This window comes from Leuresthes tenuis, unplaced genomic scaffold (assembly GCF_036924035.1).
Source record: "Leuresthes tenuis unplaced genomic scaffold, fLeuTen1.0.hap1 SCAF_13, whole genome shotgun sequence".
Taxonomy (NCBI): Eukaryota; Metazoa; Chordata; class Actinopteri; order Atheriniformes; family Atherinopsidae; genus Leuresthes; species Leuresthes tenuis.
This window is the reverse complement of record NW_027325367.1, coordinates 17,744,692-17,771,227: the sequence shown is the minus strand read 5'-3', so window position 1 is coordinate 17,771,227 and position 26,536 is coordinate 17,744,692. Positions and strand designations below refer to the sequence as shown.

General features: G+C 41.1%; 2 protein-coding genes across 5 annotated transcripts; both read left to right on the top strand.

Moving 5' to 3' along the window:
- Positions 1-2,618: 2,618 nt before the first annotated feature.
- On the top strand, positions 2,619-8,203 carry enpp5 (ectonucleotide pyrophosphatase/phosphodiesterase 5). 4 transcript variants are annotated; one of them, XM_072362375.1, is made up of 5 exons: positions 2,619-2,837; positions 3,092-3,215; positions 3,874-4,769; positions 5,149-5,325; positions 6,880-8,203. In XM_072362375.1, the coding sequence occupies exons 2-5, from the start codon at positions 3,181-3,183 to the stop codon at positions 7,296-7,298; spliced, it is 1,527 nt and encodes a 508-aa protein (XP_072218476.1). In that variant the 5' UTR covers positions 2,619-2,837; positions 3,092-3,180; the 3' UTR covers positions 7,299-8,203. The 4 variants fall into 4 exon arrangements, with proteins under 4 accessions (XP_072218476.1, XP_072218478.1, XP_072218477.1 ...); XM_072362376.1 differs by lacking the exon at positions 2,619-2,837 and adding an exon at positions 2,859-2,946; XM_072362377.1 differs by lacking the exon at positions 3,092-3,215.
- A 3,037-nt stretch (positions 8,204-11,240) lies between these two features.
- On the top strand, positions 11,241-23,463 carry clic5b (chloride intracellular channel 5b). The gene is made up of 7 exons (XM_072362374.1): positions 11,241-11,868; positions 18,665-18,774; positions 18,873-18,998; positions 19,611-19,717; positions 19,968-20,149; positions 21,855-22,015; positions 22,170-23,463. Exons 1-7 carry the CDS (start codon positions 11,335-11,337, stop codon positions 22,201-22,203), a joined length of 1,254 nt encoding a protein of 417 aa, XP_072218475.1. The 5' UTR covers positions 11,241-11,334; the 3' UTR covers positions 22,204-23,463.
- Positions 23,464-26,536: the final 3,073 nt, after the last annotated feature.

Here is a 26,536-nt window from a genome sequence, read left to right as displayed (position 1 = left end):
TTCTTTTGTGCGAAACAGTGGCGATCTCTCCTCTCATTGGACTGTTTTACCTGTGGTGTATCCCACAGATCAATATTGGGTGTTCACACTCTACATGCTCCCTCTGGAGTCAACTTCGAGACGGCATTATATTGCTTATCACTTTTATGCTGGTGACAGTCAGATTTACCTACTGCAGTAACCTGATTCAGCCTGCTCTATTCTGCTAAAATGTGACTCACCAAATGTTCTAAACTAAAACAGAGGTTGTGATATCAGTCTGTCTCACTAGCAGGCTTCACAGCTCACTAATATCTGATCAGATCCAGGTACCCAGGCACCCTATTGTAAATAACATGTCAAGAAGTGTGGTGTTAGTATTGATATTGATATTTGTTCATTCATTTCGAGGCTCTTCTTCAGACTATTGAGCTCAAGATATGGAGGCGCGCCATCTTAAATACCCATAATCCATTTATGTATCTGATACGTCACACCAGCTAAGAAATGCAAAAAAAAAAGAAGAAGAAAATAAATCAGAAAACAGACACACAGACAAGGATTAAACGTGTGTACAAAAAGATAACTATGAAAATGACACAGTGACATAAGAATAAGCAACAGCAGAATTATATCAAAGAGTCTGATATCAAGCTCTGCTTTGTAACAGCAACAAGACAATAGCCCAAGACCCATATAAATAGCAATATCCATCCATCCATCCATTTTCTATGCCCGCTTAATCCAATTCAGGGATGTTGGGGGACTAGAGCCTATCCCAGCTGCCATTGGGCGAGAGGTGTGGTACAATCTGTGCGGATTGCCAGTCCATCACAGGGCTAAACACACATTAAAGCCATCATGGATACTAATTACAAGAGGAGCACTATGTCTATAGCTGAAGGTAACAAAAGCTACAATAAAAAAATACACACAAGAAGTAAGACACGGACTGCAACATAGATCATTCAAACAAACCAAACCAAGTAAAGAACCGTCTGTAAACATAAAAAGAACAATCGTACAGACTAAATGTCACATTGAGGGCTCAGAGTAAAGGCCTCGTTTTAAATGCCCCAATGTACAGTATGCATCCAGAACAGTTTAAAACAGATGTGACTTATCACAAGCTTTAATGGCTTGTGTCTTTGTATATAGAAATCAATAGTCTGAAAAAGGGCCCGGCACCGGAAACATCCCAAATCAAAGCTCATCAAATCTGTAAAAGCCAACTTTTTTCAACGTAGACTTTTAGCAAAGGTTAAATGTTTTTCTTCTCTTAATGAGCTTGAGATGGTCGCTCATTTATCACCTCTAGGTATGATTATTGCAGCACATCATATGGTGGTACGTGCCAGGTGCTGTTATCAGGGGGGGGACCTGACAGATATCAGATAATTTTTGGGTGGGACTAATGCGCTAAAATATTGGGGGGGACACGTCACCCCCGGTTCCTACGCCTATGCTCATTACATTGGCTCCAACTTATTGGTCTGAGCTATCGTTGCCTCATGCTCCAAGTCACACTCTAAAGTCACTGAATAAGCAGCTTTGAGTTGTTCCACAGTTCAGATTTGTGTCTGATCGCATCTTTTCAGTTGCAGCACCAACACTCTGGAACAGCCTCTCCCTCCAAATCAGAATTTCCTCCTCAGTAGATTCATTAAAAACACCTCTCTTCTGGCTGGCTTTCCCAAATAAGGCCCAATCTCTTGTTGTTTTTAATGATAATGTCCCTTGGGATGGGGAAAAAAAGTAGGCCTCTTTCTATTTTTATTTACCGGTACTTGAATTTGCAGGTCTTTATTTATTTTCTAAATTTGTATAGCACCTTTTGCATGTTTCATACTGTTTTCCGTCATTTACATTCTGTTCTTGTACTGCACCTTGGTCACCGTTTGTTGTGCTGCATAAATGAAATTATTTGACTTTTCATTCTGTCCAAGCTCACTGAGAACATGCCATAGCAAAAACTGTCGCATCCGATTTAATTTAGATTCAGCTGCTTTTTCTTTTAGCTTTTGACCCTGATGATCGTCAATGAAAAGTCACTGGATGTATTTAGCTTGAAATAAAAGTGGGGCACATTGCTTTAACAGAAGATGGGAGATTCCAAGGGACACATTCAAACAGTGAGCATCTATCTAGCAAAGGGATCTAGCTGAGATGGAAATGTTTGTCAGAAAGTCCTACTGTCACCATGCAGCAACATGAAGGTGCCATTTTTCTTTATGTGAGAAGACTAAAAAAATAAAATAACGATCTAAAGTTGATTACTGTTAGGCAGTACTTGGCTGACACCTTGTGGATATCTTTTGTCACGTCTATGAAGGTCAAGTTGTGTTCTATTTTTGTCATTACATTGTTTTAACACCACAAATCCTCATAGGTTACTCTACTGATCAACGACCAGGAGCAGGGATATTCTAATTTTGTTACTGCTACTTTTTAAATTTCGAATGAGCAGCAGTAAACACAAGTTAAACAGGATTTGACTGACACCAAGATGTCTGTGTGTTAGAGGGGTTCTGCCTCCCACTCCTACTCCCACCCATCTCTGCAACCGTCCCACATTACGTCACTGAGACCCGGGCGCTTGCTTTGAGCGCTGCAGCTCCTCGTGAGGCGGAGCACGCACCTGCAGCCGGGAAACACCGTGCATATCGCCTCTTGCCTTCGTGTGATCCGCCCCAGGTTTCGTGACTGCAAATAAACTGCCATAAAGGTCCAAACGCAGCAGGTTGAAAGGCGGGACTTCCTACGAACACATCTAAAACCGGTCCGGGTCGTGTTTTTTTCAGTTTTTTTTTATCTGTGTGCAGCGGACGTTTCGAGCCAGTGTTGGGTCAGATAAGAAGGTAAGCTTGTTGACAGCAGCTGAGCATTTTGCAAGATGCATTATTTGTGCATTTTCTCAGCCTTCGTAGCTGCTTCAGCTGCTGATTTGTGTGGACTGGACTCGTAGCTGTGAGTGTTTGTTGTTGCGTGCAGAACTGCGCGTTTTTGGCTGTTAGCGCTGCCGCACAGATGCTCAAACGTCTGTTTGCTCCCGAGTGTCACTGTCTGTGAGTGAGAAGATTCACCTGAGTTATTATTATTATTTTTCTTTTAGACTGGAGTGACTCTTACTGGTGCATTGCAGCCGGTGTAACCTCAGTTTGACGAATTTCCAATGACATCATTGCTGTGTTCTATTCAGGGATGATGCGTTCATGTGCCAGAACTGCTTCTCTAAGGTCAGATTCTAGGCACATCAAATAGTACCACTGAAAGCTTCTTTGTCTTGTTCTTCTCATTATTGTTAATATTATTATCAATATATCTATTCTTTAGAATTTTGTAAATGAACGATTAAGGGAGACAGCATATCTCCAAATAGGGTCTTCCAGTACCTTGTGTCAGAAGCTCATACTGCTCATACTCATAGATTTGATTAATATTAGTTGAATGTTATAAATAGCTTAGCTTATGGATGATCATCTATTTAAGAAGTGGAGGACAAAAGTAGAAACTGACCTTTATTTGCATTTGTGGAACCTGTTCTTGGTTAAACTAGTATAACTTGTGTTTCCCTACTACTCCATTCCTTTGTGGCAAGCTATGTGTGTGTTTGGTTCTGCCTAGTTATTTAAGTGATTTGAAATCAGAAATTTAATTGTATGCCCATTTTGAATGCAACTCCACCAACACATTTAAAAAAATGTTCCTCACTTTATGCATCCCCACTTTATGTCCACTTTAAAATGTGCAAGTTACCAATGCCATTTGCACTGATGTTCCTTTATACCACACCATTGATGCTTGCTTTTGAACTCTGTGCTGATAAGAAGTTGGTATATGAGAGAGACAGGTTAATTGCTCAGCTTGAGCTGGATTTGTGTTTTTGTTGTGCAGGTTGTGTCGTCACACTATGCTGGGCTACTTACCATACAGAGGCTGCAGTCCTCTTCTCTGCCTATGGGCGCTGCTTATGCCCCTGGTCTCCTTGCAACCCCTGAACCACCATGGGCATCTGGACCACTGTGTGAATGACCGGCCCAAGCTGCTGCTTGTGTCCTTCGATGGCTTCCGCTGGGACTACATTGATCGCGTCCCAACGCCTAACTTCCGCAACATCATGGAAGGGGGGGTGAAAGTGGAGTACGTGGAGAACGCTTACATCACCAAAACCTTCCCCAACCATTACAGCTTAGTGACGGGGCTGTATGCTGAGACACACGGGATTGTGGCCAATGAGATGTATGACCCCGCTCTGAACCTGTCCTTCTCCATGGAGACGGACAGCATTTATGATTCAAGGTGGTGGGATGAAGCTGTGCCTCTCTGGGTGACTATTCAGAAATCTGGAGGGCGCAGCGGGGCGGCGATGTGGCCGGGGTCTGATGTTAAGATCCATGGCATGTTCCCCACTCAGTATCTCCAATACAATGCCTCAGTCTCTTTTGAAACCAGGGTGCAGAGGATTATTGAGTGGTTCTCTGCACCAAAAGATGAAGCCTTGGATTTTGGAGTCCTGTACTGGGAGGAGCCGGATGAGAGCGGGCACAACCTGGGACCTCAGAGCCCACTCATGGACGAGGTCATTGCAGGAATTGATGAGAAGCTCGGCTTCCTCATGAATGAGCTAAAGAAGGCCGGCCTGTATGAGAAAGTGAACCTCATAGTGACCAGTGACCACGGGATGGCACAACTTTCCCCTGAGAAGATCATAGAACTTGATGAGTATGTGGACAGAGACCTGTACACCTGGGTGGATAAGAGTCCTGTGGTGGGAATTCTCCCCAAAGAAGGTAACAACAGCAATATTTTGGGAATAAAATGAAGTTGACAAGTTACACAAATGGGCTTGTGGCTGTAACTCCATTTTAGACAGACTATGAGACGTTGAATCCTATCTTTTTATCCATTTCTTAAATGTGTGCATATTTAAAAATAACAGGCATGCTCGTTAACAATTTCATTAATAAGAATAAATAAAATAACCAAGCTGCATGTTTAAATATAGTTTTTGTGATTCTCTAGTAATGTACAGTATGGTGTAAAAGCCACCCACCCCCTTTCTTTTCCTTCTGAGGATCTAAACGTTTATTGTAATCTACTTTTTAAAGTATTTTGAAAATCTGTATCCAGATGTGTAACTCTTCCCTCTGCTTGTCTTCCATCTTGTAGGGAAGCTTGATGAGGTGTATGGTATGCTTGTGGACGCAAACCCGAACATGGTGGCTTACAAGAGAGAAAACATTCCGGAGCACTTCCACTATCAGCACAACATCAGGATCATGCCCATCCTCTTAGAGGCTAAGGAGGGCTGGACCATCATGCAGAACAGGACGGGACACTTCATGCGTAAGTTATCGGACCCCATGAAAGCTACGCTGAGATATTATTCTGGTTTGCGGCTCTGCACATCATAAAGCAGGTATCGTCAGTGGGTTTGAACAGCAGCCTTTGTCTGCTCTAATAATAGCTTCACGGCAGATTTATTTCTGTCTCTGAACCAAAGCAAGCACTTGTTATACCAAGTGTAATTAACAAGGAAAGACAGATTAAGTTCCCCTGTCTTGAATTGCAGTTATTTTTTCCTTTGGTTTAATGGAAATCAGGGGCCTACTTTTCAGATGAGAAGCTTCCGACCCGTGAGTCTTTCAACACCAGCTAATTTGATTGCTTAATTCATTCTCTCTGCTTGAAAGCTTGCTAATCAGTAAAATGACCAGGCCGGGTCCAGCTGGAAGGAGAATCTGCTGACTCTCTGTCATAACGTGATGTGAAAGTGCTTAGCTGGATGTGTGTAGGGTGATGCTTTCCTGCATCAGTAGTTGTTTTTTTGACTGTGCAGCTGTTTAATGATTTAGAGAGAAAAAGGCTTTTGTAACAAGACCATGGCTGTTAGTATCTGTCATAGTTTTTCAGTGCATTTGGTAATTAATATAGTATAGAGATGATATGGTAGACTTACATGTGCTTGTTAAAGAAACACGGTTCAGTCTAGAAATATTTGATTTTGTGTTTAGTTTAGTTTTGATTTGAGCGCATTCACATCTAATTTGGAGGAAGGATTTTGGAGTTACGGCTCTTTGATATTTGGGCTATTTGCATTTGGAAGCTGTCGCTGTGAACCAACAACATGTGGTAAAAGTAGCCCTCGGTCTAAACGAAACAGGTCCCCTGTGATTGACAAAATAACAACTTTAGTTACATAGTGTGATATCTTCAAGTTTTGGTTAAGGTGTGGTTGGAAAAAACTCTTTGGTATCCATGTTGTGTGTTGTTGTTCGTGCTTATCTGAGCTGTATTAGCATTGAGGGATTTACAATGATTTCTCTCCAGGTGAATGTTCAGATCTGTCATGGTACAGACTATAGACTTTTATCCAAGATTTCTTTCTTTGTATAAAATCCAAATGTTTTCTTGATGTTAGATGCATTGTAAGCATTGTCAGTATTGGCAATTCTACTGGATTCTAATGGTTGAATTGGGCCATCAACTGGTATATGGTGCATTTTATTCACTCCAGTTGTTCATGTACCGTTAATTACATCTTTAATGTTATAACCGGATTCCAATTTGTATTAATTAATTTTTACACCCTCAGAGGATACTCTTTCTTTAGGCAGTCATTGCTTCCAAAGGATTCCCAACAAAGTATGAATAATTCAAAATTGTCCAATGTCCAAAAAAATATTCTACATATTTAGGAGCTGTAATGTCACAAACACATTTTATTTGTACTACCATATTTATCCTGCTAGCTTTTCCCCTGGCTTAACAAAAATGTCTGCCCGTGATTCATGACATGTGCCAAGAACAGATCTATAGAACAGCAATGCAGGGATGATTAGCTTGTAACAAATATCTCAGCCCCTTGTGCACTCGTATTTATTTTCTTTTCCTTTTCAGTGGGGAATCATGGCTATGACAACACCTTACGGAACATGCAGCCCGTGTTTGTGGCCCGTGGGCCGGCCTTTCGCCAGAATTACGTCAAGACCTCCATGCGCTCCGTTGACCTTTACCCTCTCATGTGCCACATCCTGTCCATCCGCCCTCTGCCAAACAACGGCTCTCTCCTAAACATTCAGGACCTCTTGTCCTCAGAGCCAACTCCTACCACACCAACTCCAGTCCACCAACCCATTCCTCCTCAGGTCAACAGCTACTCCTATGCCCCGGTCGTGGGTTCGTTCATCGGCGTGGTCATGGTGTTGGGCTTCCTAGTGGTCTACATCATACTGGTGACTCTAAAACAGCGGCCTGTGCTAAAACACAGAAGCTGGGAGATGTCTCAGCCTTTACTGCAAGATGACTTGCACCTGTAGCTGAAGAAACAGAAAGGATGGCAGATATAAAAGAAGAGGAGGTATTGCTCCCCAAGGTACTGCCCTATCCAGAAGCATCCCCTTCCTTACACCAGTAAATTATGCTGTTCTCTTTATTGAATAGGAGATCAAGGAAATCTAATATAGCCTCCTAATCATGTGTAGAGATAAAGTAATTGCCACATTTACAGGGTTTGCTTCTGGTGCAGGCTTAATTGAAGTAGTAAACCTTTAGATGTTTGGGTTTTTTTAGTGGCTTTGCTTTGATTGTGAGTTTTACCGCAAATCATGTCAACATTCACATCGTCACTGAAAAAGTAGAGATTCATTATTGAAGAGTGGGATTTTAGGCTGTGTTTTTGTAAAGTATGAACATTTAGCTCCACATAGCTTAAAACGAATGAGCTGAGCAGCATCGTCATCATAGATCTGCAGCACTACAGCGGCAGTGCTAGCGATAGCCGCTAAAGCAGTAAAAGCTAGCCGTCTAGCTTTTCTCATCCTTCTAAATCTTTTTACATTTGACCAAACATCCTCTAAATCAAAAAGTTGTCCTCAAATTCGATGTCATAGTGCGATGTCGGAATTGTTTGAGTGTCTCAGTCTTATCTCAAGTATCTCAATAACTCTTTTTCTGCCTGCATGTAGGATACGTTTATGCACAGTAGGGTGTCATCAACAGAAGAAGGTATTAGTATGACATTAGTACGTACAGTATTCTGTGCAGACTACAAAATCAACCGATGACGATATTTATGCCATGTGGACCCTGCTCAGCTTTTGCATACATCTAGATGCACTCGTCTTATTTTCTTTGTTCTGGTCTGCCAGAAAAATATAGGCTGAATGGAACCAGATGTGCATCTGCTAACTGTATTCGAAGTCCGAAATCAGTTTCTGGAAAACATGAATTGGCCTTTATTGTAGCGCTCCCAATGCAGTGGTAACAGTGGTAGAAATGTGAAAAACTGCACACACCTTCAGACAATCTTACCTTGATGGCATTCATGGAGTTGCACTAGTTTATACACCATAAAAAATTAAGTAATGTGAAGGGCATTTCAAACTCTTTCCTGGCTATGTTTGGTGTGAAAGAGGGTGTGATCGAAAGTTACAAAGGTTGTTATGAGTCGGCTAGTTGACAAGAGCTTCCTTTGAGGCATGCCGATGCCTTCACACCCAGTCAGCAGCAGCGTTTCTTTGACAGCCGCCACACTGATTTATTCGACATTTTCAAATCTATGCAAAACAGATTTGTATGTCACGAAGTAAGGACGGATCAAAGTCTTGTTCGAATTTTCCACCACCTTCTCCGCTTGTTGTCTGAGCACTGAATAAGATGCTACTTTAAACTATATATGCTGTGATTATTCGAAAGTATTCATTAGCCTCCTGTAGTTTCAGGAGGCTGGCCGTGGTCACTGTTTCTTATTTGAATGTTACTTGGAAAGCAGTCGTTCCGCTGAAGACTCACCCCATGTGTCCTTCTATTTCCATGAGCTAATTACGTCACTGCTTTGCTTTTTTTAGTCGTCAGCTACCATTTGCCTTGAAAGACCTTTAAACACCTCTTAAGAGTGTCCATTTGTTTGTGTGTCAGTCAGTTTTTGAGGGTTTTTTTTGGGAGAATTTGTGTCGAGAGGGCTTTCTTTCTGTATAAATGACTATGGAAGGCCCTCCTCATATGTTGACTGTCTTAACCACGTTCATATTGTAGGTGAAATGTGAAGTGCAATTGCTGTTGGTCAGTTTATTGTCTTAGGGATTTTAGGTTTTATCGTTGTTCAGTTGAGAAGACTTTGTCAACGTGACCTGCGAGAACTGATCCCCTAATTTGCACTAAAGAATTGAGGTGAATGAGAATGAAGGGGCAGTCGTTGGCCACTTTTTAGAACATGTAGCCTATTATTTGCACTCCTAGTTTGTGGTCAGTATTTTCAGTGATTAACAGAAAAAGAGGTCAGCGCCTCTTCCTGATAGTTGTTTTGAGTGAAATTATCGTAGAATTAGACAGCAGATGCAGAATCCAGATGAATTACTCCTTTAATATTTTCTTTCCGCACCTTACGAGAAACAATCAGTTTCATCTTATCCGTTCTGATTTTCGAGGCATTAACTTAAACCTGTGGCCAAAAAAAAACAAAACATCACTGTGACATGTACTTTTTAAAGGGAATTGAAATTAATATATTTAAAGCATTTATATAGAAATGGCTAATTTTCTGATCACTTTAATGTTTTAGTACGGAAAAGTGTTGTCTGACAATTTCCCCTTGGAGCAATGAAATATATCCAGACTGTGTTTCAAAATTATTCTTCTGAAATTACTTTGGAAATGCTAATTATTATCAGTTTGTTATCAACTTGGATTTGAAATGTGGATATTTAATATGACTGACAAATGATCTATCTTTGCCACGTTGGTGCAATTAGAGTCTTCTGAAAAATAAAGGAACTTATAAAAAACTGTTTTCATCGTATTTGTTTTATTTTTTCCATGCGCGACAAAGTTTTATGTGTCGGCACATGATGAAAAAAAAAAGAAAAAGATCTGGTTCTTATTGGGTCTTTAAATACATTTAACCTCCGATGAACAACGTATGCCATTGACACCCTGTCATTATTTAACAAAAACTAAGCCAATACGCGGAAACCCAAGTCCACCCCATGATTCAGTAACTTGGAGAACCACCTTTAGCAGCAATAACTTGAAGTAATAGTTTTTTTTTATGATGTTATCAGTCTCACATGGTTGTGTCCATTTTGTCCCACTTTTCTTTACGACGTAGCTTCAGTTCTTTGAAGTTTTCATTCGTTTGTTTCTTCACAGCTTTCTCAAGGTCCACAGCATTTTTACAGCATTTGATTTGAGTTCTTGGTCGACTCAGTTGGTAATATTTATATGATTGTGGGGGAAAAAAAACCCAAATTATTGTGTTTGTCCGACCAAAACTGGCCTTTTAAAATTCATGTTTATTTCAACCAAAATTTAACGAAATCGAGCTTCTCGAAGATGGATTGATACAGCCAGATAATGCAGTTTGGGGACAACCAGAAAGAAGAACGACAAGAAATAGAGTGCAGCTTTTTAAAAACAAAAAACAGGGAAGTGTAAGCGAATATCAGTACAGTCATATTTTTAAACACGTCAGAAATTGGGATTGAAATGCAGTCCTTTAAGGCTACGTGTCAACTCGTCGGGGCTGAAAGGATTTCCCGACTCCCACAGAGAACATTTTAACGTTTTCTTGCACAGTCCACGTTGTCATGGAGTTGGTCAAGCTTAGGTCAATAAATTCATACTCCTCCCTATACTGGCTGAGTTGTGACCGGATCCTGCGGCTGCAAAACAAACCCAAACCAACAGCGCTCCACCACCAGTCGCACCAGAGGTCCTGTTGTTAGTTCAGATGCGACGTTATAAACCTAGGCTGTGCTGCCAGATTTACTTTTTGACAGAAAGTAAACTTTTTGAAAAAAAATTTTTATCAAGTGTATTTGATAAGTCGTACCTGGCTGCTACTTATCCTCTAAGTATTTTTTACACATGGCTTCTGCCTGTCTGGAGATTGTATTGACCTAACCGGAAGACATGACACATTTTACTGTATCCCCGCATGGCCTTCTTCATTCACATGAGTGCATTTTACAGTAAATTAAACTAAAGTAAAAGAAAAGGCTGGACAAACTCAAGCTTCAGTTATCTCGAATGTGTTTAAATTTGTTTTCTTTTCACTGTGTGGCACTGAACAGCATGAATGTTTTCAAGTTTTTAACATCTCTTTGCACCTGCAAGGGAGTCTAATGCTTAACACTGACATTTTCTACTCTGCCTTAATGTCCTTGAAGACATACAGGCCCCCGCATTTGCCTTATTCACTTGTTAACTTGCAGGGTCAAAGGTCTTTTATGAGTTATCGCTGGAGTTTGGCCAGGCGCTCAGTCAGTCAGAGGCAGGCGGACAGAGAGCCACCACTCCACAGCTATCCCTCCAACCTACAACATCAAAGTCTGCTCCCAGATAAAGCCAGCAAACATGGACAACCAGTACGACACCACTATCGATCTGGAAAACCGCAGAGAACCCAAATATGAGAACTCAGTTGAGGAGAGGGAGTACAGCGAGGTGGAGATCCACGCCTCTGCGGAGGTAGAGCGGGACTCGCCGGACTACATGGAAATCAGGGAATCGGACAAAAGCAGTTCCTCGTCCTCATCATCCAGCGACGATGAGGAGGAGGCCAAAGCTGAGGCAGTGGCAGAAAGAATGGAATCGCCGCCTGTGCTGGAGGTAGAGGAGGCGCACGACTCATCTAGGCGCTCATCGGCTTCCTCACAGTCCTCTTCCTCCCACGGAGACCCGTGCGACGACCCACCAATTCAACCCCTGATCCAGCTTGAGGATAACGCCGTGGATGGGATGATGATGGCGTACACCCTTCACGACACAGAGCCGAAGCGGGAGGAGTCCGTGGACTACAGCCTCAAAAGTCTGGTGAATGTCACTCTGGATGAGAGCAGCGCGGTCCCCGCTGACCCCAGCCAGCCTGACATCGCTCTGTTCACCAGGGTAAGAGAAACAACATGTACTCAACTCAGCAGGGAAGTCTCATGACCCAGAGCAAAAGTCAGTTTGCCCCATTAACCAGCAGTGAAGTTGGTTTTTCTATAAGTTCTTTAACTTTAATGTTGTCTATTTGAGGTTGATACTTACTCAAGGTTAAAAAAAAACACCAACCTAAATCCCTCTAAATACAAGAGATAGCTGGCATGATCTTCAGCCATATCTTATTCTAATGAGAAGCTAATTGTTCTTTTTTTATCAATTTACTGCTGATATAAGCTATAAATGCCTTAAACTGGGCCCAAGTTCATCAGTTAACCAGCAGTGTGATTAAGAACATGACTTATCTAATCATTAGTGTCATGGTATGGCATTGTCTATGCTGGTAATTGGAGAAAATATTACAAGGCAGCATTTAATGGCTAGAATAATAAATCTCATCTTCATAGCAACATTATATGCGAAGTTAACCTTTGAAGCCTGATTAATTGAAGTCGTATCAAGCAGTAATGTTAGTGAGATGTATCTCCATAGATTATTATGGATCTGAAGTCATTCAAAAATGTCACATAAGCAGGGATTTCTGTTTGGCAGGCACTTTAATCTGGTGGCAGTCTAATCTAAGATCTAATAATTAACCCATGTCCTGTGAGGCCATAGTAACCAGAGGTGATCTGGGCAAAATCCTCCTGTGTGTTTTGCTCTTTTGTGTGATAGCTGCTCTGTGGCGTGCGCTATAAGCTTCACACAGGGTCACTTCGCTGATTGGGCTGCTGAGGTTGAGGCAGTAAGCTGGAATCAGGAAGCTCTCTACCAGCCCATCAAAGGCCCAGGCTTTTTTAGTAAAAGATAATGAAGACGTGGAGATTTGTAGTTTTCTCTTTATATTGGACAACGCACTGGCACGCAAAAAAAGAACAAGTGTCGGCTACTACCTGACTTAGATGAGAAGCTGATCAGAATGATCAGAAACCTGCTAAACTGAGTATATTATTCTGTTCACACACACACACACCTTCCAACCTTGAAATTGGTGGACAACCGTAACACCTCGGTCACCCCACTTGACTGCATTGTCCATGATTTTATTTATAATCTGAATTTTGGTAATGATCTGAGGAGGCACGTAGCAGAGCTTAACTCTACTATCACAGAGGTCAGACAAAAACATTTGCACAGCACGAATGGCTCAAAGCACACACTTGGAACATATGGATATGCTATCTTGGTGTTGTTACACAGTTACGATAAACACGGTTCGTACTTCACCATGGAAATGACAGCATCCTTGGCCCATTCGCCATGTATCACCCCACCCATTCTACTCTATCTGGCCCTCCTATCTGAGTGAATCTAAGGTGTGGGCACATTTTCCAACGGCTTAATCTTCAACGACAGCCATAAAATGAACCGAGCTCGGCTATAAAAGTGGAGAGGAGAGTTAGGACATCATCTGTTTCAGCTATCGCTGCTATCAGTTAGAGGTATTTTCATAGGAGACGGTGTTCTATTTCTAATGCTATAAGTTAACACTAATTGCACAAGATTTGCTGGCCTGACATCCACATTCATGATGTCCACATTCACAGATAGTTCATGGCACAACATAAACGAAAAGACAATGCTTGCCAAGTGTTTGATTAACACGTAAGGTGAGTGCGTGTCAACACGAGAAGAGAACTCGAACATTCCCCCTTCCCCTTGGCTCCGGAAAGATACAAATGTCTGTTACTGTTTGATGCTCGTAGTAAATGATTAGCCCAAGAAGTCAGTGATCTGAGCTTCGATTTGTGTCAAAACAGACACAAAGACCAAGGCTGTTCCTGAGAAATGCTCGACGGATTTATTAATATCACACGTTTAGAGAATCCTCGGAGGAAAACAAACATTTTGGAGGAAAAAAAACATAGCTTTTTGTGTGAAAAGAAAAAAAAGGGGGAACTTGGGAAAAAATTAAGCTGTTTTTGTGCATGTGTGGTAAATCTAAGGCGTTAGCCCGCAATCTGATTGTAAAATGCATCTGCTAGCACATCTGAACCTTATCAATGAGAAAAACTTATCGGTTTACACCATTCTTAATTTCAAAGCTTCTAAAGCTGCAGGTGGATAAGAGTGTGCCGGAAGAAACACACGTTAATAGATGTAAATAATTAAACTAAGGGCATCTGTTTGATAGGACAGAGCTAGAATAGATTATTCCAATCTTTACAAGCATTATGTAAGCTACTCAGTTTTGTTTCAGTCTTCTTGTGTACAGTCAGTGAAGAAGAAACTACACCCTCTTCCTATTCTAAGGCTTTCTGCATCAGGACATCATTAAAAAAAATCATCAGATCTTTATCAGATCCTGAAATAAAATAAATACAACACACAACAGTTCACACCCTGTGATTATTTGACACAAACTAAGAAGAAATGTGGAGGCAGTGTGTGACAAAATAAGCACACATTTGTTACTTTCATGGGAAATAAGAGGGTAAGGAGCAGCTAGGTGCTGCTAATCAAATACTTTTGATTTATTTGATCATCAGCAAGCGTGAGCCCCTCTTTAAAAGCAGAGCTTTGCTGGTCTGGAGCATTCAGGTGTGTGTTAACACAATGTCAAGGAGGAAATACATCAACAATGATCTTAGAGAGCCAGTTGTTGATGCCCATCAATCTGGGGAGTGTTGTAAGGCCATTTCCAAAGAATTCAAAGTCCATCACTCCACAGTGAGAACTTTCAGGCTGTCGGTCTGTCCGGCGAGTTCACCCCCAAGTGAGAATGCTCAAAGAAACTACAAAAAAACAACAACCAAAAGCTACATCTCAGACTCCACAGGCCTCAGTTAGCATGTTAAATGTTAAAGTTTGTGACAGTACTATTAGAAAAAGACTGAAAAAGTATGACTTGTGTGGAAGAGTCATAAGGAGAAAGATTTTTTTCTCTCTAAAAAAAAAAGAAAGAGAGAGAAGAACTTGATTAAATTAGCAAAGTTGCATCTGAATAAACTGTTCAGACTTCTGTCACAATGTTCTATGGACAGTCAAGACTGAAATAAAGATGTTTGGTCATAATGCACAGCGCAACGCTAAGGGAAAACTAAACACACCATATCAGAATAAAGACCTCAGACCAGCTGTCAGATATTGCCCGCATTTGGTCGCTGAAAAGTAAGACTCAGCTCATTGTCTTGCATCGTATCGGCCGATTCTGTGAAAAAAGAGACTCGTCGACATTCTTCCTCACTGATAATAAACACCTTCGTCCTCCACAGGGCCCAGTGATTGGTTTGTGCTGTATCTTAGTGCGTCAGCCAGAAGAGGGAGCTGCTCTATAAATATTGAGGGTCGGGGGGGGGGGGGGGGGGGGGGGGGGGAAGATCTATCCCATCTGTTTCTCCTTTTCTGTTTTCATCTCACTTTCAGGTGATAAGACATTTTTTCTATCTTTCAAAGCCAGGTCTGCTGCTGGCGATTAGATATAAGACACACGTGAGCATGAAATAGATATGGATGCTGCTGTTCTGGTAGTCAGAAAAACCAATGAAGTGACAGTCACGGAGGCTCAAAGTGAGACTGATATCATCCTATTTTTGGCAGTGTTATGGGTAAGGGGAAAATAGTGAAATGAAAACTGTGAGGTTTGGAGAAAGCAGTTCAAAGAGTAAGTGCTTGCGGTGATGCGTTTGGTTGCAGTGGTGGGAAGAGAGAGATGGGGCCCCACCCCCTGGTATAGCCTGACACCTGTTTTCCTCTTAGTGTCAGTGAGATCTCGCTCTGCTCTCCATCTGGGTCGAAATCAGAGCACGAGGCTTTAACTAACACCTCGAACTGACCCTCAGTGTCACCTGGAAGACACAATTAAGAGAGAAAGCTGCTTTTGTAGGACCAAAGTGGGGTGATTATCTCTCTGGAATCAGGAGGACGGAAGGCAACATTATTTTGCCTATTTCATGGACGATGTAGACCTCCAAGGATAAGAGAAGTTTAAAAGAAAATAAAAACAAGGCTCGAATTTACAGCCAGAACCAGGCACCATGTCCACTAACTGTCAAGACAGAGACCCTGATATTGAACTTTTTGTAAAGGTAAGACAGAACAGTAATAATAGTGTTTAGTTATGCTTGTTTATTTTTATTTTCATGAAGGTAGAAACAGTACAAGAGCAACATTTTTAGATGGGTGCCGTTGTGTGATATAGACAGCTCATGTAATCTGATAGTAGAGGTAGAGTTACAGCAGCACTGCTCTCAGCGTTGCCCCAGGATTGCTGTGACAGTGATACTGAAGCTGCTCGCTGATGATGGGAAGCTCAAGACAGCCACTGCATGGGCTGCATTATGCAAGTGGATTCAGTGCAATAGACTGAAGTCCAGCACTGCATGTAGGGATCATCATCTTGGAAATAATTCACCTGATTAAGTCAACCCAGGGTTAAGATGTTTAAAAGCAACCACTATGGAAACGCCTCATTGAACACAGAAAGCAGCAGTGTTTCGTTCTCAGACAAAGTTCACTTCCGGTCTCCTGAGAACTGTTAGAAGCAGATGATTAAAAGCTGAGGCAGGTGAAGTGAGAGTAGATGGCAAAGCTGGTATGTGGGAAACCACTTTTCCTGGTTTTCCTAGGAAACCAGACAACCAGGTAACTGTGAGTTCACTAACACAGACAACAAGATAATGACTCTTGGGTGTTGCCTTAACTAATGTTTTTTTTTAACCTTACATTTGATTTGAGATTCTAAGCTGTCATTCTTTTAATAAAAGTTTACTTTTATCTCATTCGTTTTTTTATGTTTGAGATCTGATGCACAAGCCTATATATAGTAAATAGAGAGAGAGTAGTTTCCAGAGCAACTGCAATCCTAATATTAGGCCTTTCCTCTTGCTGCTGTCTGAGATGTGACCCAGATGGACAGAGATCTGTCCTGTGATGATAGACAGCAGCTGCTGAATTAGGCTTTGATGTCCTAAGTGCGAAAATTTGGAATTGCTGAAGAATTCGGTGGACTAGATAGCAGAATGTTAATAAATAACATAGTGAGAATGCAGGCATTAGCATGGTCGTAGCTTATAACCAGTTATAACTCCTTCCACTTGAGTAAAAAGTTTTTATATGGTGTAGTGATCAAAGGGTCATGGCACAGATTTTAAAGGTCAGTATCGGGTGAGGAAGTCCACAAGAAAGTTGTAGAAACGTTGGGTCTGGAGTTTGATATGTTTGGGTGTTCACCAAGCAGTGGGAAGCAGTGTGGCAGCACTGTAAAGAGAGAAAAAAATAATAAAGGAATTGTTTTGTTTGCTTCACTTTGTCGTATTTTTTCCCACTAAATCTTAAAAAACAGGCACCAGAACACATTCACAGTCTTTATATAGAGTTTATGAGGGATCCCATGAAGAAGCTTTGTCTCCAGGACACCCCCCCCCCCCCCCCCCCCCCCCCTCAACAGCAGATCGCTCAGTGGCCTCGTACCCTCATGTTCCCTGTTCCTGCAGGTCTAGTTGTGCGCAGCAGCTTTTGTCCTCCATGTTCTAGATGCTGTTTGGCCATTATCTGCAGGTTGTGCATTGTGTTACTTCCATGCAAGTGAGCGCAGCCATAACAATGCACGGACAGAAGCGTCACATTAACGCATGCAGCACTGAGAGCATCAATGGCTGGCTCACATACAGTTGGCTCAGCTACTTTCAGACTGACAGATCATTTTTCTGGTCTTTGCTCAGAGCTGTGTATGGTCATGTGTAGTGAACTGCAAAGTGCCCTCCATGTCTGTAATGACCCCTCCTGTGAAGTAATAGCTGTGCTGCATCCAAGTAAAACAAGGTTCAAAAGAGTTTAATTACTATGTCATTCATTTGATGAAGCAGACAGACTCCAGATGCTAACCGTGAGGTCAGTGCACCTATTCTGCTGCGTGTTGTGGGCCTCTGTGTGGCTGCGGGTCATCAGGTCAGATGCTGCTCCCTGTGCTCCAGTGGCCAGTGAACTAGATGATGGAATCAATATGTATAATTCAGCTGAACCGGGGGGTCAGGTGTCACTGTTGGTGCTCTACATACCGACACACGATATCACTGCATGTGTACAAGTGTAGGATGACGAGGAAGTGATTCTATGTATTCCGCTTTCAGATAGAAGACATACGCAGCACTTTGTCTAGCTGACAGCTAAACCGTGCTGTCTGATTAGTTGTGTTTTCGCGGCTCTATTTGTTTGCATTTAAAAGATATGAAGAAGAAAAAGCTTGAGAAGGCTTTTGCCCGGTTGGGAGAATACTTGATGCACATAATGGGGAAATGGAAACAACTGTGTGACTCATGTCTGACCTGGCAAAGGTTAAAATGATTCGAGTCACCAGCTATATTTTAGGTTAAGACTATTACGTCTACGGCTGAATTATGACCACCCTTTGGTGACACCAAACAGCCTAGTTTATCTGCTTTAAACCGGTCAATTGTTTAGCTGTTTTCCAAAAGATCGCCTTAGATTTGCTTTGCTGGTGATTGGAAACCTGGTTTCTGAAGTTCATATTTCTGTCCGGATGTTGAATGTTGAAATTTGATTGAACTCTTTTCATTCAATTATCATTTTTTTGTATTAGAATTTCTGCTGCTGTCACTGTGTTCCTCTTATTTCATTCATCCGCTGCAGGGAGGGAGTGTCTCCGCTCCCCTTCCTGCCACTGAAACCATGAAATGGAGTGAACAGTTAGGAGAATGAATAAGGGGATAGTTGGACTGTATGCTCGTTCTTACAGGCTATATATTCACAGAGTGTCTTAAATCTGACTGGCTTTGCGTCATCTTGTGTTTGTGTGTAGGCAGGCAATGATGGAGAAAGCATTGGCAACTGTCCCTTCTCCCAGCGTCTCTTCATGATCCTTTGGCTCAAAGGAGTGGTGTTCAACGTCACGACTGTTGACCTCAGGAGGTGAGCGTGCAAGAGATGCAAGCTTGAGAGCACAAAATCGCACCTCGTGCAATTCCGTTGTTCCTTACGATATCTGCTTTCTCTTGTTTCCTGGGTAGAAAACCAGCAGATCTTCACAACCTGGCCCCGGGGACGCACCCTCCATTCATTACCTTTAACGGAGAGGTCAAGACAGATGTCAACAAGATTGAGGAGTTTCTTGAGGCAATGCTCTCCCCTCCAAAGTAATTCACCTGGAAGGTTTTACAACACAGTGCTGCTGTATCATACTCCTAACATCCTGCTTTTGGTTGGATTTATTTCTTTTCAGCCACATTGCTGAAGGAAAAGGAAACTCTTTAGTCAAGTGAAAGAGTGATATATTTGATTAAGATATAGAAACTAATACCAGTATTTATTGTTTATTGTTGATGTAAATCTTACACGAACTGGTGCTTGTGTGTCTCAGGCACCTTAAATTCTGAGAGAAAAAATGAGAAAATATCTTTGTTGAAAGCTTCACTTCCAACAGCCTCAGCCTTTAAAATAATTTTAACAAAGTTAAGTCGAGTTTCATGTTTTTTTTGTTATTGTCTGTTAAAAAAAAAGCCTCAGATCCAGTGTGTGAGCACTTACAGAGAAAAATGTCAGCTTAACTAAATCTTTCTTTTATTGCCTGTAAAGTTTTTTACATTATAAATGGACCTTAGTGTGAGAGAGCTAAGGGGGCGGACGGCCAACTTAGTGTGAGTGTGTAACATGTTTTAGCTTTGAGTTGAGCTCCAGTCCAGGTGTTAATGCCATCCAGATGGTTTGGTCTGACTGCATCTCCTGCCTCTGTCCCCGTGTCCGCTCAGGTATCCCAGACTCGCTGCCAGACAGAGAGAGTCCAATATAGCTGGAAATGACATCTTTGCCAAGTTCTCAGCCTTCATCAAGAACAACAAACCTGAGGCCAACGACGGTGGGCCGCTCATTTTGTACCATTTCAACTCACATTTACAACAGAACAAGTTGGGAAAATTGCATGACAGACATTATTATGTTTCTCCACTAGGTAGTAGCAGAGTCCATTGTTTAAGGGGCTTGACTCATGAGCTATATTTTGATGTGCTGCCACCTAGTGAGATTATTGCCATTAATGTCATATCACTCTAACTTTTTAACAGTGTTGTATCAGCCTGTGTATTTGTTTCTTTTACTTGTGTATTTAGGTCTCAAGACAGGTTTAACCAAGGCCCTGAAGAAGCTTGATGACTATCTTAACAGCCCCTTGCCAGATGAGATTGACGCTAACAGTAGGGAGGAGGAGAAGGGCTCCACCCGAAGCTTCCTGGATGGTAACAAGCTCTCTCTAGCTGACTGCAACCTGCTGCCCAAACTGCACATAGTCAAGGTAAGGAAAGAGGGGAAAAGTGCTTAATTTCGTTCGACCAGCACTGTGAAATGTTTATTTCCTAATTAACTGTAATTGAATGCGATATTGGAAACAATTACCTTACCACACCAAGGAAGAATTACCATAAAACCAACAGTTTTTAGTACAATTTAAAATTAAAAAAATTTTCCCATCATGCCAAAGCACACAATTTTTTCTACTTTTTTTTTTGCTCATGTTGCATATAAAGTGTGATGTTATACAGACATGGGAATGCTACAGCAATATATTTGACAGAGTAGCTATAGAACCTTGTATAAACCCATACACATATATTTAACTGTTAATGTTAGAGGAGTAAAACAGCAGCTGAAGAGTTAACTGCACAAACAGCACATCATTTACACGGCAACTCGTAATTCAACAAGATAAACAGAGACACAACAATAATGGGTCAAGGAAACAAATCCTGGATCCTGGAATCCTGAAGAAGGTCTTCGTCCAAAAAATGGCACAGCTTCCTCCTTGTTGAAGGCAGAGATGAGACAAATAAAGAAAAGAAAATATTGTCTGTCAATATTAGTCAACTCTGACGGTCATCTATCTAACTTTATGAAATAAAATATATAAATCAAGCATATTTTTTTGAGTTACAGATGCTAATTTTAATCAGTTTCCATCTTGCTAATAATTGGACAGCTAAGCTAACGTTAGCTGGCTATGTTAGTTTGACATTAGCTGTGGCTCTTTTATCATTACAGGACACTGAAGTCACAATGAGTTGCTCTAAACTAACATCATTCCTGTACTGATACAGTTTTAGTTGGCACGAAAATATTACAATACAGTACACATCAGATATTTATGATGATAACGGAGATTTAGATGCTGTGAGATAAAGCTGAAGCATTTTTGTTTTGCTTGGTTCATCATTTTTCTTTTTCAAAAGCAGAACGAATGTAGTTAGATTTAAAGTATTGTACTCATAAAGTATAGAGATTACAGTGGCAGAGGGGAGAACGTCTACTCAGATCTTCAGCTCCGTATCAGTAAAAATACTCAAAGTAAAAACCAGAAATGAACATTTCTTAGCAAATTACAGTGAGTACTTTAGTCCTGTAACCACTGGTGAATAATGTGTTGTATTATAAAACCTTGTCATATCTTTTTGTATAAATTCTTTGTTTTAACATGAACAAATAACTGAAAGTATAGAATAAATGTAATGGAATAGAAAGTAAACTGTTTGCCTCTAACACACGGTGGAAGGGCGGCAAGTGCCTCAAAATTGTACAAATCCACTGTATATGAATATATTTACCTATTTACTTTCCACTATGGAAAACACTGGGTCACTTAAGGAAACTGGTGTATTGATTTTAACTATGGCTAAATTAATATTAATGATAATTCATTATCAGTTATGTTTTGGATCAGTCCCTCAGAATTAAAAAGAAAAAGCTTTTTCTGCCATTCACTGAAATTTGATGAATAGCCAAAAGCACATGCAGTGGTTGTGTCTTTCTTTTCTTCTTTATTAAGCACAAAACTTCTTATCTTGATTAGTCATTTTGCCTTCAATTAATAAGCTTAAAAAGCAATAAAAAAGCAAAGGGACAAAAACAATATACTGGATGCCGCTGAACCTCACAATAAACTTTGACTCTTCCTTGGGGAGCGTGGTTTTTTGTTCTCACGGTTACTACTTTGCCATCTCTCCTAGATTGTCGCTAAGAAGTACCGCAACTATGACATCCCATCAGACATGACAGGGGTGTGGCGGTATCTGAACAATGCCTACGCGTGTGATGAGTTCACCAACACCTGTGCTGCTGATGAAGAGATTGAGATTGCCTACAAAGACGTGGCGAGGAGACTGGCCAAGTAACTCGCTAATTGAGCTGTGCTCCCACAAAATAAACTAGCAAAAAAAAAAAGAGCATCATCCCTGAAAATACGGTATATGTGACTGTCCTTTTAACTTATCTTCAGTAGCAGTATCACAAATCTAAGATTTTATGTCTGTCATAGCAAACAGGTCAGATGTCTCTTTCCAGCTCCAGATGTGTTGAATTGCAGTACTTCGGTGATCGCTGTATATGGTAGTTCAATCACATGCGCAGACATGGCAAAACAGAAGTGAAGCAGAAGATAAATCAAATTCATTTAACTTCATTCAAAAGCAGCTTCAAACATTGCTGCTGTGAAACTTTTGACATAACTCTTTTCATTCAAACATGATTGTGTCTGTCTGTATTTATTTCTCATAACACAAAGCTCTCTTTCATACATACTTCACCACACGGCCAAACGTTTTACTAGCTGCTGATGTCAAGGTCGTTCTCTTTATTTATTCCCAAGCCCACAAAAGTCTAGTCTGCCTCCAGTGTTTATTATCAAGCTCTGGCTCCTGGGGAGACACCTTGTTTCATCTGTGATTGATGATTAATGCTAAATGTTTGCCGAACTCCGCCATTCCAATCTGCTGTTTCATTCCGATTGTCATTCATTAAAGTAGGTGTTGTAGTTTTTTGGGCTTTTTTTGTTTCCTCTTGCTTATGTTCGTCTTGAGATTCACTCCTACTTAAGATGCGTTTGAATTTTCTTTTTGAGTGAATAAGTGTAAACACTAATTTAAAAGAACAAATCCTGGCCAATGAGGGCTTTAAGAAATTTGAACAAAGTTTGTGTCGGCACTGCTTGCATGCATTTCTTTTGCATTTTTGTAAAACCTGATGTAGAAATGTTAGAATATCAAAACTCCTCAGCTATGTGCCTTTATATGGAAGAATCGGAAATCCATGCCAATGTCATTGATGGACTCATTCTGACAAATGTATTACAGCCAGAGCTAAGACATTTCTTTTGCCTCTAGCTATTAGTGTTCAGTCTGGGTATTGATTTTGTCTTAAGTTACCACATGATATTATAAATGGACAGACTATTTATTTAGCAGTCCCAATCAGGCCTGATTAGGCAGAGCCATTAGTGCTGCGATGAAAAGCGTCTTCCAGGCCAGGTCCACAATGGTCAGGAGCCCTGCCCTCCAGCCCTTTAACAGAAAGATATTTCCTCCGCTCTGATGAGTCTATCACCATCTGCAGCCTAAAAGTTAAAGTTCAAAAGTATCAGTGTCCACGCAGAGGAGAGTGGAAACTTGTCTCGGGGCTTATCGTCTTTGGCTTGATGTCAGGCTGCGACTATAGCAAGACTTCCTTGAAGAGCCATAAGGCTCTTGTGTGGTTTGGACAAACATATGATATGAAATTGGAGCATGATGACTGAGAGGCTTGCTCATTGCAAAGGTCTACAAATAAAATAATATTTTCACAGATCTGCCTCTGCCTTTTCTTTTCTTTTCTTTCCCAGCGAGATGATCAGTCAACACTGATGCTTTTGCAGGTTGTCAAGAAGGTGGGGGTTTAGAGGTCTCTCTCTGTGACAGCTAAGGTGCTGCAGGAACCTGGTCCTCAAAAGGGTTAAGTGTGTCTGACTGAGCTGATCAAATCCAGTGGTGCAGGTTTGTTTTTCCATCCATAACACAGAGAGAGTGATGACCGCTGACAGGCTTAAATAGAGGCTTCCATGCCAAGGATCAAACGCCATCCCTCTTCTCCACTCTCTCATTAAGACGGAAAACCCGAGCGCCGCCATCCGATCTGTCTCCATTTTTCCTCAAAGGAGTCTAACTTGAAAGATCTGCGCCTGTCGGATTTACAATGGTGGGCGAGTGGTGTTTACTGAGACGCGGACTTGCCAGAAACAACAGTCAAAGAAAATAAATGGAGCCTGCCTAGTGTTTCCACAGGAGTAAGGAAATATGGAGCGAGACTTGTGCCTTGCTGTTTGGTAATTAGTACCTAAACATCCCTGTCCTTGGATCCCATCGCTCACATCCAACATTTCTGCAAGCTGGATAATATACAGTGGAGCATTAACGTCAAACACGTCTGGTCATGGGGCCTGGCACGCCACATTAATCTGTTATTACACTCCCAGTGGATCTACCAGTCGCTGGCCTTGGCTTGGCCACCATATAGGCTGACAGGGACTCACACACAGCGCACTTTTATGGCCAGGTTTAGTAAACCTTTTCAGCTCAGGCATAAATTGTATAAATTGGGTCTTGCTTTGAGACCTGGGCTGATTAAAACAAACTGGTGCGTTTGACGTTTGAGGACCCACCAGAAACAACCCTGTGATCCAATTAAGGCCCAGACCCATAGTTTAAGAAATGCTGCCATATAGCCCTCAGTGCCTGTGCAACAGCAAGTCAAATTCTGCTTACCATAGATATTTTGTACCTGGGAGAGTAATGCTGCATATGTTTCAGCCTGAGGAGAAATTTAGTTTTCCTCCCTGTCCTTTTAATGAAAAAAAGCATTATTGAAACCTTGTGGATAGATAAAATGTTCCGAAAACTGTATGACAAATTAAAAAACAAATAACATATCAATGTATAAATGATGTATCAATTTAACCAAACAGCACAGGTGAGAAGAACTTCTTTTGTGTAATTTCTTGCAAGTGGATTACAATCTGCATTTAGCTTTTAATGCACAAATACAGAGGCACTTGAATGTTTTTGAACCCTTTAGAGTTTTCTATATTTCTGAATAAATTTAACTTTAGACATCGATTTTACACCTTTTAAAAGCAAATAAGGTCATTATTAGCCAAATGAGATGAAAAGACTATACTTGGTCATTGGTCAAAAATACAAAATTACACATCTGCGAGTGGAAAAAGTGTCAAAAAGTTTTTGTGATGACAATCGTGAAATTGGCAACCTGTTTTTTTTCTAAAAAAAGAGATTTCTGAATATCTAAAAAAAAGGAGGTTGTTGATGCTCGACAGGCTGTGCTCGAGAGCAATCGGACATGTGAAGTGACTACAAACTTAAAAAAAACATTTAAAAAAACACAACTTTGGCATTTTGTTTGGGGCCTCAAAGGCTTTAATATATGTCATTCAGTGAGCAGTCCAGATTAGCAGGGGATCTCTATGACAGAGGTTCAGCTTCAGAGTAAAATTTTTCTTTATCTTCACTCAACTTCAGCTTCACATCATGCTGCATCTTTTGCTCTCATTTATTTATTTATTTTTTTCAGCAGCAAATTCTCATTAGCAGGATCCCTCGTGCAGAAGTGTTCTGCCATTAGAAAAATAAACATTGTTTAAGCATAGCCTATATAAGCAACAGTCCCTGATATTAGTTTTTTTAAAACACACACACAGGAATGGATCAACTATGAAGCCTGGGGTTTATTTGTCCTGTATTTGAAAGAAGAATTACGACTCTCTGATCCGCCTTCTGGCCGTTGTGTTACTCCAGCGTTGCAACATCCTGTGCATGTTTTTGGTCTTCGTGACAGATGCCACTTGACGTGCGATATTTGTCAGCAGCAAGAGGAAAAAAGACAAAAAAAGGGAACAAGAAAAAAAGAAACAAGGCTGCCCAAAGTATGCTATATCTGCACCCTCTGTTTATTTAATTAAATTACTGGCAGTAGAGCAGAAGAATTTCAAGCGTTTCTATCTGGTGTATTTTTCCAACCTGGACCAGTTCAATGCATGACTTGGAATGAGACTGTGCCTAAAAGACGAATCAATGCCTGCTCTTTTTGGCCTAATGGCAGACGAGGGAAATGTAAATATTTCAGAATAAATTTGGTAGTCTGAGCTCAGTTTTCTGTGTGTGATAGTGTGAGCTCTGCTATGAAAAGATGGATAACTCCGTTATATGGATCTCGAGGAATCTAAATATCTTCCAAAGGACGCTGACATTCACCAAACTGCTCTCGGTGAGAAGATGAATGTATTTTATGCCAGAAATAAGGTTTAGGTTTAAAAATACCAGAGTTCCCCTTTAAAATAGCCTTTACCTCTTTGTCCTCCATGAGCTCCAGGGGCTAGCCCTGCCTTCCTATCAAGCTAGCTGCTTCTGCAGCTAGCCCAGATTAGTCTGATTCCTTTCCTATCTAGACTCTATGTAACCCGGCACTTCGAAGCTAGTGCCTTCTGTAGTTAGCTCCTCGCTCCCAGGAACCCTCTTCCCTCCAACAACTCTTCACTCAGGTTTGATTCTTCTGTGTTCTCCACCTAGACTCTACTAACTTCTCTTGAGCTTGCTAGCCTTTCATTTAATCTATTCCTTGCAGCGCAAGCAAATTATCTGTTGGCTAATTTCTCACCACACAAGTAGTCAAAGTCGGTTTGTGATGGTTCCTTCAAATAGTCTTCAAACATCCAAGCTGTCTGACCTTACTTTTCTGAGACTTTTCAGTGGTTTCCATCTTGAAACACCAGTGGTTCTCTGATTTTGCTCATGATACGAAAGCATCTTATGAACATATTTAAAGGTAAAAACTAAACAAACCTGATTTTTAGTGGATGGTGACTTAC